Source organism: Pisolithus orientalis (genome assembly GCF_024613125.1).
Source record: "Pisolithus orientalis strain OTSU chromosome Unknown F5J12scaffold_85, whole genome shotgun sequence".
In the NCBI taxonomy this organism is placed as follows: Eukaryota; Fungi; Basidiomycota; class Agaricomycetes; order Boletales; family Pisolithaceae; genus Pisolithus; species Pisolithus orientalis.
In genome coordinates, this window is record NW_026260866.1 from 3,503 (window position 1) to 17,042 (window position 13,540).

The 13,540-nt window shown below is 43.3% G+C and overlaps 1 protein-coding gene across 1 annotated transcript; it reads right to left on the reverse strand.

The window, feature by feature from the left end:
- Window positions 1-7,204: 7,204 nt before the first annotated feature.
- On the reverse strand, window positions 7,205-7,807 carry F5J12DRAFT_728532 (isoprenoid synthase domain-containing protein; the record flags this gene model as incomplete). The annotated part of the gene is given in 5 exon segments (XM_051741890.1): window positions 7,205-7,318; window positions 7,384-7,446; window positions 7,499-7,527; window positions 7,540-7,599; window positions 7,654-7,807. Coding segments are annotated over 5 exon segments (420 nt in total), but the record flags the coding sequence as incomplete, so codon positions are not given.
- Window positions 7,808-13,540: the final 5,733 nt, after the last annotated feature.

Genomic DNA, 13,540 nt, shown 5'->3' on the forward strand with positions numbered 1-13,540 from the left:
GGGATCAAACAAGTGGTTTGCTTCTACTAGACATTAACTGCTCCTACATGATGAATCTGCAGAAGTGTGTGGGTCAAAGTGAGATGATTGATATCCTGTTGTCACTTCAGATTATCCCTGGAATCAGCATATGGCATGTGCATGGGAACAAGAAGGAATGTTATGCATGGTATGCCCTGCTGTTCATCAAGGGGGCTGGATGGGTAGACAGAGAAATCATTGAAATGTTGTGGTCCATCCTTAACATGGCATCTGCATCTGCATGCAGGATGACCTCACCACATTGCCAAGAACTGCTGGATTTCCAGATGAATGATTCCAACTTCATGAAGATGATTCAGTTTGGTTAGTCTGAGGATCCACTTGCAGTGCACTCTCTGACATCCAAGATTAAGTGGATAGCCTATTGTGGAAGCTCAAAGTGGCTCAAGCAGCAGTGCCATTGGCAAGGCAGGCCTATATAAAGCTAGATGAAGCCTTGACTGGAGAGCAGTGAAACAGCTGGTGAATGCAAGAGATTTGTGCACTGCATGATTGTGTTGATGACCCATCTGTCATGGACATCTTCAAAGTTCAATTAAGGGCAGGTATGGCATCTGCCTTTTTGGATACATGCAAAATACTGACATATCACAAGAAGCACCAACAGTGTGTGCCATCGAACTAGCATTATTGGAGGAACCAAGACCCAGCAGAAGCCTACATGGAGCAGCTAGTTGGCTAGTGCATGGTTTATGCTTAGAAGAGGCCATAACATCACTTCACATGGACAGAAAGGATGTTGGGGAATGGGCATTGGAATTGAAAAAATTGGCTATGGCACACCATGCTGATCACATTGCATCTGAACAATCAGGTTTTATTGCAGATGCTGTGATTTACTTGTAGCTGCACCTTGAAGTGGGCTCCAACACTTCCACCAGCAAATCTGTACAGCAGACTGCATTTCTTGATGCAAATTCAGAGCAGGATTATGCTTCAGATGATGGTTGGCTGGATGATGTGGGGGATGAGTTGCCTGCTTCAGATGGAACCCTGGCAGGACTGCAGGACAAATTGCCACTTCCATCTGCTCTTGGCATTGACACATGTCAAGCTCAAGGGCTTCAAAATCTTGCAGAAATGGAGCTGAAGCTTTGCACAGGTCAAGCTAATGATGTGCTACATGGCCTCCATCTTACATTGGCAGACAAGGTGGCTGTCTTTCAGGGGGTGGTGCACACAGCTACAAGCTATTCTATGAAAACTTGGGCCTGGGATATGATCCATGCTATCAATGTCTCAGTAAAAAAACAGGCCATGATTTATAATCAATGCAGAGATGCCATGGTTGTACTTGGCACAGGTGCAGATATCTTAGGACGTTATCAAGAGCTTCATAAAGAAGACCTGGCTGTGCAGACAGTGGCCTTCTCCCAAAATGCACAGGAGCACCACAGAACCCATCTTCCATGGTTTTGGTCAATCAACATCCTGTGGGACACAGAATCAAAGAGTTGGATGTCTGAATGTATGTTGACCTTACTGTTCAACAGTGCTTTAAGGTTGATGAACTTTCTTCAATTAGTTTATTGCATTCATTGGCTGTGAGCAAAATCCATCAAAGATCATTGGGAAGAAGAGGAAGAGCTCATAATATCAGAATTTCAATGGGCTATAAGTTTCTTCAGATTTCAAGCAAAAGAATGGCATAAGATACAGATGGGAAGCAGCACTATTGGAGCTCCTGGGGTGCAGTGTTATGCAGTGAGGCAGAGGATGATGTATTCAAGGTTGGCCAAGCATGCCAAATGCAAATGGCAGGCCATGAATGCAACTGATATTCAGTTTGTTCTGGAGAAAGATTTGTAGTTAAATGTTAGCTTAATGTGAACCTGCAGTTTCTGTTCCCTGCCCTTGCATTCTGCCCTGTAGCTGATGGGTGGGTCAGCAGGTACTTTGCAGGAGATGTCCAGTGGCAAGCTAGCCCATTCATTCACCTTTTGCATGTTTTATTTCCATTGTGGATATGTCTGGTATGACATGAGTATGTATATCATTTGTCTTGAAAGGCTCATGCATCTGCAGGCTGAGATGAATGGCAACAAGCCATTGTTGGGAAACAGAATATGTATTGCTCACTACAGAGGGTGAATTGGTCACTAGTGACTGGCTGAATGCCCTTGGTTGTATTTCCATCTGCTGAGAAATATTTATCTGCTCATTTGCCAAGCTTCCACCTATCAAAATACATTGGCTCCTGCAATAGCAGAATGCAATGTTTTCCCTGAATTGAACCTTGCAAATCTCACAATCCACTCATTTGCACATGTCCCACCTGTGGGCATGCCTTGGATCCTATGTTAGCACTTTGAGTCAAAGTGTGGTTCAGTGGTGAAAACCAACCAAAACCAACACAAAAGACAGAAAGAGTGAGTGGTGGTGTGCCTATGCAGTACCTAGATGGTCGAACCTGTGATTTGGGTGGGTTTTTGTGAGCTACTACACTCAAGGATGAGTGCTGAGGGTTGGGGGTGCTCCTGATGAAGAGGGAGCAAGAATGCAATAGAAAGCGATAGGGTAGACTGCTGTCAGCCTACAGAAGGATGGATGGTGACTTAATTTGATGTCCTAAGCTGCACTGAGCTCAGGGAGGGCTTGGAGTGAAGTATATTGATGATAGACAAGGATAAGTGAAGTAGACAATAGTTAGACCCTTAATAAAGTCTCAACTATCAAAGCTGCTGAATGAATTACTGAGTGATGATAAAATGTGAGCAAGAGGCACTCTCTGATGTCTTCTTCCTTTGCTATCTAAGTACAGTGATTTATATTCAGTACAGGGGTGTTGCCCTTGGAAAACAAGGTGCAAACACTTGGTAAGTGATTGGTAACTGATGAGTAAGGAATGTAAGTGATGGGTAATCATCTTGGAAAGCATTGGAAAGCATTGGTAAGGATTAGAAAGCCAAAAAGCAAAGAATCAGTAAGCAAAGTCAAAAGATTGGTAAGTATTGGCAATAGGTGAGTCAAAGACAGTCAGAATGTCAAAGTATGAGTCAAGTAATGTCAGGAACTGGGAAAGCACACTGGAATCACATTAGGGGGAGGCTGTGCATGTCACATCTTGAAGAGATTGCTTCTAGGCCAAGGTGGGATGACAGAGAGGCAGCACTGATCTGATGCCAATATAGTACATCCAAAAGTGGACAGGGTGAGTCAGATGTCAACAGGGGTCAAGCTTTGGGGGTCTGTGGGGTGACAGGAGCATAGGGGATTGCAACTTTCCCCCCCAAACCATCCTCTCAGTGAAGCAAATAAAAACTTCATGAATGAGGCTCTGTTGGAAGAGAGGATGAAGGGGGAGTGTCTTCTGCTGTATCTTGCAACAAGGAGGCAAGATGTGCATCATACTCATCATGGATGTGATCAGGGAGAGTGGAGCACAGTAGATTATACTGTAGCTGTTGCAATCTTGGACAAATGATGGACAAGACTGGTATGAAGACATTGCAGGGAGCAGGGAGGAAGGATCCATATGCTTCTTGGACTGGAGAGACTGAAATGACCACATAAGACCTTTCCAAGAAAATGACAGACCTGAGGCGACCAAAGAACATCCTCCTAGAGGTCATACTGAAGAAAAGAACATGCTGTCCAAGCACGATGGGCTGAGAGGGTGCAGATGAGGGTGGGATGTACCAGGATGCTTCAGGATGGAAGCTGGTAGGAATTCCTGGTAGATATATGTAGCCATGGTCCCTAGCAAAGGGGACAAGTGAAATGATTGACATGGAGGCAGCCATATCAGAAGAATTTAGCAAAATGAGCATCTTTTGGAGGGAGTGCTGTAGAAATGTGTGGAGTGTGCAAATCCTTTCCAATTTTGGAAGGTAGGATCACATGGCTGAGCACTACAAGCAAGTGTGGGAATGGTCTTGGTATCTGCAGAAATGGTGGAGATATGTCAAACACCAGAATGCCATACACAGGTGCTTAAGAATTTTAACCAGTGCTTAACTTGCTCCCTTTCTTTTTCTTTGGTGCTGATGACTCATTCTTGTGTGAGGGATGACTGCTGACATTTCTGGCTGTCCTTCTTCACATGAGGGCTATGGTCTTCATCTCCATTCATCAGCTGTATCCATGTCCACCTCACCAAACACCTTTGGTGTGTGACAGTGCAATGAGAATATTGCTTTGCATTTGCATCTGATGACCAATTGCTCCCAGCCTTGCATCTCACACAGTTGGCTCATTTTGAAGGGTTCCATCTATCAGGATCCATCAAATGCTGTGTTAGCAGGTCAAGACAGTCCATATCAACCTTGCATATTGTGCAGGTCACTCATTTGGAAGGGTTCCATCTATTGGGATCCATGGAATGCTGTTTTTGCAGGCTGACATCATTCTTTGCATTGTTATCCTATTATTAGCTGTTATCTTGTTTTGTAACTCTCAAGTGAACACTGTAAATAGCATAGCCTGCTCATTCACCAGGTGTCCATCTATTGGGATTCATCAGCAGCTGTATTAGCAGACTCAGGTGTGTTGGCCAAATCAGACAATCAATTGCATTTGTGTTGAATGGCAGGTTGCTATTGCATATTGCACAGTCCATTCATTTGCAAAGGTTCTGTCTATCAGGTTCCATCAGCTCCAGTTTTAGCAGAATGAGACCATCCCACTATCTCATTTTTTAAGTTTCAAGTTAACTATTCTACATCACAAAGCCATGCATTTGCTAAGCTTCCACCTATCAGGATACATTAGCAGTTGTTTTAGTAGAATGAGATTATCCTTCACAATTCTGATGGCTGTCTAGCCATTATTGTCTTTTTCTCACTCTTAAATAAAGGTTGAATATATGATGTGGCATGAGTGGTCAATTAAAATGGAAATACAAAATGACATTGTATGTACCATGGAGGAGTAAAATGATAGATGGCCTCATTCACCCTGCTGTCCTATCCACCCTTGTCTCATCTGCCAGAGGCCCTAAGAGATTGATGAGATTGTCACCCAATGCTTGTCCATATGCAAGCCATCCTATCCAGCATCTGCATGGTTTCATCCTGTTGTATTTAGAAATCATACATTTGATCCTCATAGTATTGGTGGTGGGCCTCAGTATCATGGAGTCAATGTTCCAAATCTTCAATTGTGTTGGATGTTTGTGACACCTCAGTGATTGGGGCACAGACAGGTGACAGTGTGCTGGGAGTTGCAGCAGTTGCAAGTTGGACAGGTGCTGCTGTTGTCAATGGGTGGGTGTCTGCTTTGAATACAAGGGTTAACCACAATAATTAGTGTAAATGTAGAGTGATTAAACATACCTGCTGCTGTAGATCCCTCTACCTCCTGCGCAATGGATGGGCCAGCCTCAATGATTGAATCCACTCATACAGTGGCTGGGATTGGGCAGGAATCCCTGCATTTGGATGCAGGAATATGAATCTCTAAATAAAATTTGAGTCAGTGTAAATACATGAAATTGTGAACATACTAAGTGAAGATCCCTTGGGGATCATCTCTCCCTGGTTGGAGGGCCCAACCCCAGCATTGATGGCTTTGGAAGCCATCAAAACGTGTTGCTTTGGGGGATGTTCCTTTGGGCTTTGGGATTCTTGGGCCTCCATCATCAGGGACAGACTTCGAGCTTGCTTTTTTCCCCTGGCTTGTGATGGATTCTGTCAAGTTGGAGTGGCAATCCCACCTTTGGCATGGCTACATCGAATTTTGCGACCATCACACAGGAAGCAGGACTTCCCAGGGTTCTTGTAGCATTGGATGTCACATCTGTGGCACAACTTGCAGGAATGGGGGTTGGGGGAAGGCATCCTTCTGGCAGCTACAGCAGCATGACCATATGGTCCATCCAATGGTGGATGAGGCTTGCATTTTGATTGGCCTTGAGCAGGAATGTCTTCATCATCATTGGTTTCCACTGTTGCCTTCCTAGAGTGGGATTGATGTCTGGATCAATGGGACATTGTTTTCATGGCAGCTTTGTGCTTCTGCCTGCCTTGTGCTGGTTCTTCCTTGTCATCCTCCTTCTCTGGCACCTCATCTTCACCCTCATCATCCACCTCCATCCTGTGTGAGCTATCTGATGTCATTTGCTCCACCTCTTCCTTGGTCACTTTCCATTTTCCTTTGTCACTCATTGGCATTTCAGTCTCTTGAGTGGGTGGTGTTGGTGTTGGCACCATGTGGGGCATAGGGAGGCCCAACTGGTGGTAGTTGTATTGATGCTCAATGATGTCAAGCCACTTGTGGTTGGTGATGTCAGTTTTGGAAGGGGATAGGGCAGTCTTCCACTCAGGCCATGGGTGCTTGATTGAGCTGAGGTCTTCATGCCACTTTAAGAATGTGTCGATGCTGATGAGGGTCATTGGAATCTCATCCATCCTAGTGATGAGGTTGCATACAGTGTCCTGAATGCATCAGTTAGTGAAAAAAATGTGATGATGCTATGATGCACTAGTTCATCATTTATTACCTTGATGGCACCTCTCCACTTCGCAATCTTGTCCATCTTTCCCAGCTTGCTGCTTTCCATGATATCCTTGAAGTAAATTTGAAGGATGCAGTTGGTCACAGCATTGAGCTCAGGTGATTTCTTGAAGAGCTTGTGAGACAATGATGACAACATGTTTCTGATGATGAGACAATGGAGTAGTTTGACAGTGAGGGTGGTGATGGTGATTGGAGAGTGGAAGAGTCAGAGGTTAAAGATGGATGATGAGATATGCAGATGTTGCATCTTTTATCCTGCCTATGAATGATTCCCACAGCATGAAGGCAATACTGGTACAAGTCAATAATCCTGAATGCATATATGAAGCAGAGCCTCAGATAAAAATATGATGCATTGTTCTGGAATAGCATTGCTGTTTGTTTTGTGTGTTTCCCATCTGCTCCAATGGCAGAGCCTGGCTCGCAGCTACATAGATCAGTGCCTGAGATTCCAACTAAATAGGCAAATTGTCCAACATGAAACACAATTTATAGTGGGAAATCCCTCGGGCCTGTCCATGTGTACTGGCTAATCTATTTAGGTGGGCCTGTCTCAGGGTCTATAGAAGTGTTGGTGTTTTGGTGCACAGGCTGCCCATGTGTTGTGACTAAATGTGACTACACTATGTGTACAAGGGGTGCAGGATGTAAGTGTCCATGGAGAGAACATGGATGTAGAGCATGCCCTTGCTCCAGAAGATGGACATTAGTATGCACTCAGTATAACATGGTTCTTTTTGTCTGCTTGCACACTGTGAATGATGGGAAAAGAAAACTTTCCCTCAGTAAGATCTTCCATGAAGCCTTTGTTGTTTGAGTACTAAATTGGGGGGGAGGCCAAGGGCCATGAGTCAGTTGTTAGCAGTCATAGAGTAAGGGATGCACCTCTGTGCTCTGAAGGTTCATGTAGTCATCACAGATCTGGAAGTACACTCCGAAAAGGTTCACCTAAGGCTCATAGTCACTTTAACCAGTCAAAAAAGTTGGCACTGATTCATACAATCAGTACATGATCAATAACTGAGAGGGCTTACACATTACTGTTGGTTGTTGCACAAGCTATCATGAGTTTGATGGCAATTCTGAACAAACCACCAGTCTCTAGCACATAAACTTCAGCATGATGACACTATGGAAGAAAACTAAATCCTCAACTGTTGTTGACCATGGAGATATGGATATGCTCCTGCTCTGTTGGGCATTGCAATGAATCCCTCCCAAAGATCTTGAGACCCTGTCCTCGATGAAATCCAGGCAACTCTTCCATCATAATGAGGTCCAAGTCCTTATTTGCCACTACCCTGACTTTGTCACCCTTGGGGTCATGGTTCCTTAATATCACCAACTCCTTTTACACCAAGAAATACACATACATGGCAATGCAAGTCAGATGGCCACAGGTTGAACCCACCCCTTTTAACTGTGATTTCAAAGTCAGATAAATGTGAATCAAATGCTCTCATAGCTACTGGATTGCCATGACTGGCACAAGCATAATACTAGGACTTGTGTTTACCATGATAGGTGTAACTTGATAGCACAAGCTGATAGATGTCTGATAAAGAAAACCAAGTTCATCCTGGGTTTGAATCCTGGGCAACCCAGGTACAGCCTCCCAGATGGAGTATCCTAATACTGATAGCAACCTATGCACATTGTGCCATCTCACACAGATAGTGTGTACATCCCATCCACCATTCAACTTGCAGATCAAACCTGCATTGTCTGGATTTCATCCAGCAATCATCTGCACATCACCCAGGCCAGCAAGGAGGCCACCAAATACCCTTGTGTGTATCAGTGGTGCATATGTGCATCTAATCTACTTTTTGACTTGGAGATTGAACCTGCATTATCTGACATTCATCCAGCAGTCATCCAGACATCATCCACAGTATATCCTGCAAGACAGCTGACAAACATCAGTGCATACACCTGTTGGGCTTTGGCACCAGGATCTGTGTACTGTAGATTGGGTAAGCATTGCTTATCATGATTACTACATCTCTGGGCCCACAACAACTTGACAGGCCCCTCCTGATCACAATATTATTGGCACCTACCTACACTTAAGTGTTGGAAACATCTAATAGTTCCAACAGTCTAGATGACTCTAGATTTACACATTTTGATACATGTGTAGAATCATGTGACATGCTCAGTCATACAGCTCCACAATGACATCACTATGACATTCTCTGCTGTTCTTTACTATACATAGTAGTTACTTTCCTTATATGCTACTGCTCTGTGTGTACCTCTACATGTGTATAAACTTGGGGATTTCTGCTGTACTCCCCATCATTCCACCTACAGAACAATCTACGTGTTCTATCAAGCCCCCACTCTACTCAGAACTACTACTTCAAATCTACCAAGCCCAACTAGCTGTAAACAGGCATGTGTTCTGTCTGTGCTCTCATTCCCTTCCTGTTCCTGTGCACAATAGGTTATGAGCCCTGCCTTCTAGGCATGGTGCAATTTACTTGATTTGCATAGTGTGATCACTGCCAATGGGTACATCCCTATGAATTGAGTAGGCCTAGATGTGCCTGGTTGGGCTGTAGTTACTTTCATGTTGTCACTTCTTGTGGGCTGTTACCAGTCCATTTTACTTGTTTATTATGGAGGGTTTGGTGTAGGCAAACTCCACAGGCTATTTGTTGCTTTGTCAACATTCTGGATACTAGCACTCAGTTTACTGACATGGATGCGACTTTATCAAAGCTATGTCACTAGAGTTGAGCAACAAGAGCTCCTTGCCATGTTTGATGCTCTCAGAGAACAACACTGTATTCTCTGATTTAACTGTATGCTTCCACCACCACCACCCCACTACTTACATTTCCATCTTCACAATATTGACCATGAGCCAGATTTAGATCCCATACCTGCATATACAGTTGAAGGTGCAGTTGACCCTGCTCCTCCCTGATGCATGCCAACTCCAGATCATCTGGAGATCAGGGAGTTGAACAATATTCTTGCTGAGGATTTTGCCAATGGTGGCAACCTCATCACTGAGAATCTCAATCTCACAGTTGATCCAGACCTTGCTGAGTTTGATTTACTCTAAAATCATTCATCCTGATTATCAAAAATACAGGAATTAATCTATTTATCAAGAATGTCTCTTGTCATCACTAAATGTACTGAAACTCAAATTGCTGAACATTGTGATGGAATGTATGAGGGAGCAAAGTGGAGGAAGTATGCTGTTAAAGAGATAATTGAGTATATGGAGATGGTTTATGTTAGAGACTGTGCTGGTTGGAGGCCATTCTGTCTTCCATGGCTTTCTTTAAAAAGCTGAATTCTGCAACTTACCTGGTTCCTCTATCCATTGTCAAAACCACCTGGGAACAGATGCCACATTTCCCTGGTTTTGATTCTCCCTTCTTTTGTCCTGGTATCCATGTTGCCTTTCATGGTTGCTTCACTGACTTTGTACCCAAACTGACTCATTCATCTTCTCCACATGCCGTTGCTCATTTCAACAGCTGTGACCTACCCAGCCTTACTTATGAAGATCCTTCACTATTAACTGTCCCCACATCAACAATCATGCATGACACCTTCATCTACATTACTTATAATGCCCATCTGGACTACTTATCCAGAAACTTCTGTGGGCTCATCCTACCTCTTCAGGTTTGGCATGAGTATCTTGAATGCCTTAACCAAGGAATTTGGGCTAACAGGACTGCTGACATCAGTGTCATGCCAAGATGGTTCCATCATAGATGAAGAAGCAGAGATGTGTTCGATAAGGAGCTCTATGAGTTCCTCTTGGAGTATAAAAGAGAAGCTGATTTGGGTAGTGTCATCAGATATGAGAACTCTCATTGACATCTTGGATGGACTGATGGAACTGGTAACCATCAATTCTCTTACTGGCCCTCTTTGGAGGACATTTGCAGGGACTTCAAACATGTCATGGCTGACACTTCTTTTGATTATTTCATGGAACCCAGACACTGCCTCACACCTTCCACAGCTCTTGCCAGAGCTTGCCAGTCTTGTGCCACTCATGCACAATTATCCTCTCCCCAGTACAATGGACATACCATATGCATCCAGAGGCTGATACCATGAGGAAATTGAGGAATGTGTTATAGATGAGTCATATAATGTTTTTGAAATCATTATTATTTCCAAATGTCCTGGTTTTCATAACATGGAATGTTTTCCTATCCCTTATTCTTGTGCTAATCCCTTTTGGGATTCACTACCAGTGGTCAGCCTTTGCATGACTGTCATTGGAGTTTCTTTGGGTGTCATTATTTTGAACCCTTAGAATTTGAACACCTTGAGTGCAATAACTCTTGAATCCCTCCACAGAGATTTGCTGAGAGAGGAATTCCTGTTACAAAAACTTGGTGTAATCCTTGTCCACATATCCCTAAACCTCAGAGTCAACACCATTCACAAGCTGCTAGAGCATCTGCTCGCAATGTGAAAACCAAAAATCATTTATTAAATCCCCAAATTTGACTCTACATCCGTCTCAATTGTTCTTATATGATCATCTAATACTGGACATTTATTAGAATGTCTGAAGGCCTTGGAAAACAAATCCCAAAACTTAAAAGCCTTAATTATGCCTCTTGGTCAGTTCTTATGAAAGCATACTTTCAAACCCTTGGCATCATGAATATCATTGATGGTACTAAACCAAAACCTGCAGATGTTGCACAGCAGGAACCCTGGGTTACTAGCGATCTTCATGCCCAAGGAATCATTACCTTATATTGTGATCCAATGATTGTAATGTCCATTGATGGCAAAGACACTTCAAAACTCAAATGGGATGAATTAAAGGCCAAATATGGCAATCCCTCTGCCATGACTACTTTCATGGAGTTCCAGAGGTTGATCCATATTCAAATCAAACCCAAGGATGATATCATGGTCAAAATCTCAGAATTGACTATGATCATGGCCACTATTCATGGCCAGGGTATTGGATTGAATGACAAAATGAAAGCCTTAATTCTGGTCCATTCTATGTCTCAAACCTGGGAACAGGCTCCTGTCAACATATTATCATCTATCACTGCTGGACAACTCTTGCCAGATACCATTATACCTAGGATGAAAGAAATCTGGGCACACAAGTCAAAAGACTTTGCTGCCTCAACAAGAAAGGGTATCAACATCAGGAACAACCATCAAGCAGGAGTCTAACTCACTCCTTGCTCATATGAATAAGCCCCCTCTCTGCAGTATTTGCAGGGGCTCTCATAACACTCAAGATCATAGAGGAGGAGGAAATAATGGATCAAACTGTGGTTGTGGTGGATGTGGATGTGGAGGTTTTCATTGTGGATGAGGAGGCTTTACTCCTTATCCACAACAACAGCCACAGCAGCAACAAGGTTCTTCGCAGAACTGCAGTAATAACCAAAACTGCCATCATGGAAAATGCAAGGGCAAAGCCCAATCCTCTGCCCTTGAAATAGAGGGTGAAGAAGCTGAAGTTGTTAACTTTGCTTCTATTGAACAAATTCCCGATGAGTATCCTCAGGATACTAATGAATATGCTGCTGAGGAATTCAATATTACTGCTATCAAACTTAATTGATAACCTTCCTGTGAACCATCTCCTGAATATTCTCCTGCACCTCCTGCAGTTGAGAATGTTTACACCAATGACCTTGAAACTTTTCTTGGATCTCATACTATAACCAAGGTCCAAGAATATGATCCAAACCTTACCCAACAAGACATTACCATGGCTATGGAAAATGTTGGGAACTCCCAAACTTATCCAGTAGATGGATCTACTGGAGAACTTTCCTCCTGGTTCCTGGATGAAATTCAGGGATCTTTCAATGATCAAGTTGAGTCAGTTGAAATTCATGTCAACATCCCACAATCTAATTTGCCTTGTACATGCACTATTTGTCAATGTGCACATGCAGCCACAGGTCCACTCCACATGGACTTACCCCTATGGGAACCATTACAATGGATGAGTGTGAACTCTTCACAGAGGACAATACCCTTTCCCTCTACTAGGGAGGACAGGGTATATCATCACAACTCCAGCAATGGAATGGCAGTTGCCAATGTGGTTAGCACAAATGTGGTACAGGCAGGGATTGTTGAGAGTAATGGCAATTTGGCTCTGCAGGGAGACCAAAATTTTAATAAGCCTCCCCAATGATTTCAAGGATGCCACCTTTTATCTCTAAAGGAATTTCATGACTCTGTACCTGATATTAAACCTGTAAAACCCCTTTGCTTTTCTTTCTTCCATAATCATCCTGATGTTGAGTATAATCCTAATGACTCTGCTGTGGGATATTTCCCTGGTGAGTTCAATTGCAATGCTTATGATGCTTATGACTGCTACCTTTTTGGTGTGCACACATCTTCTTTTAAGAACTTGCCAAAAGGTGAGTCAATTTGGATGTTGGATTCTGGAGCCTCACATAATGTGACTCCATTTAAAACTGATTACCTTTCTTTTTGAGAATTTTCTTCTCCAACCCAGGCCTCTACTGCTGGTTTGTTGAGAGTCCAAATTCTTGGAGAAGGAACAGTTGTTGTGTGCCTGGAAACAGGACACAATCTTACCCTTCATAATGTAGCCTATAGTCCCTTCTTCTTGAAGAGACTTTGTTCAAGAAATGCACTCCTTAAAAACAGGTATAGGAGTACTGCGACATTAACTCATGAAGTAATATGAGCACCAGATGGCCAGATTGTCCTTGAAGCAAAAATTGCTTCACTGACTTCACTGTTACATCGGTTTGTGGGCATACTGCTTCCACCTACCACTGCTTTTTTGGTCCTTTGCCCTCTGGTTAAATCATTATCGCTGGAACAACTCTGGCATAATCGATTAGGACACCTGGTGAATAATATCCTTTGTCACCTTTGCCAATTGTGTCTTCCTGCACTACATATACAGGGGGAGACTACTTCCTGTAAAGGGTGTGCTCAAGGGAAAATGTCTTCTGAGACATTTAAACCTTCCTACAAACAAGCCTTGAAACCACTTGAGTTGGTTCATGCCAACCTTCTTGAATTACCA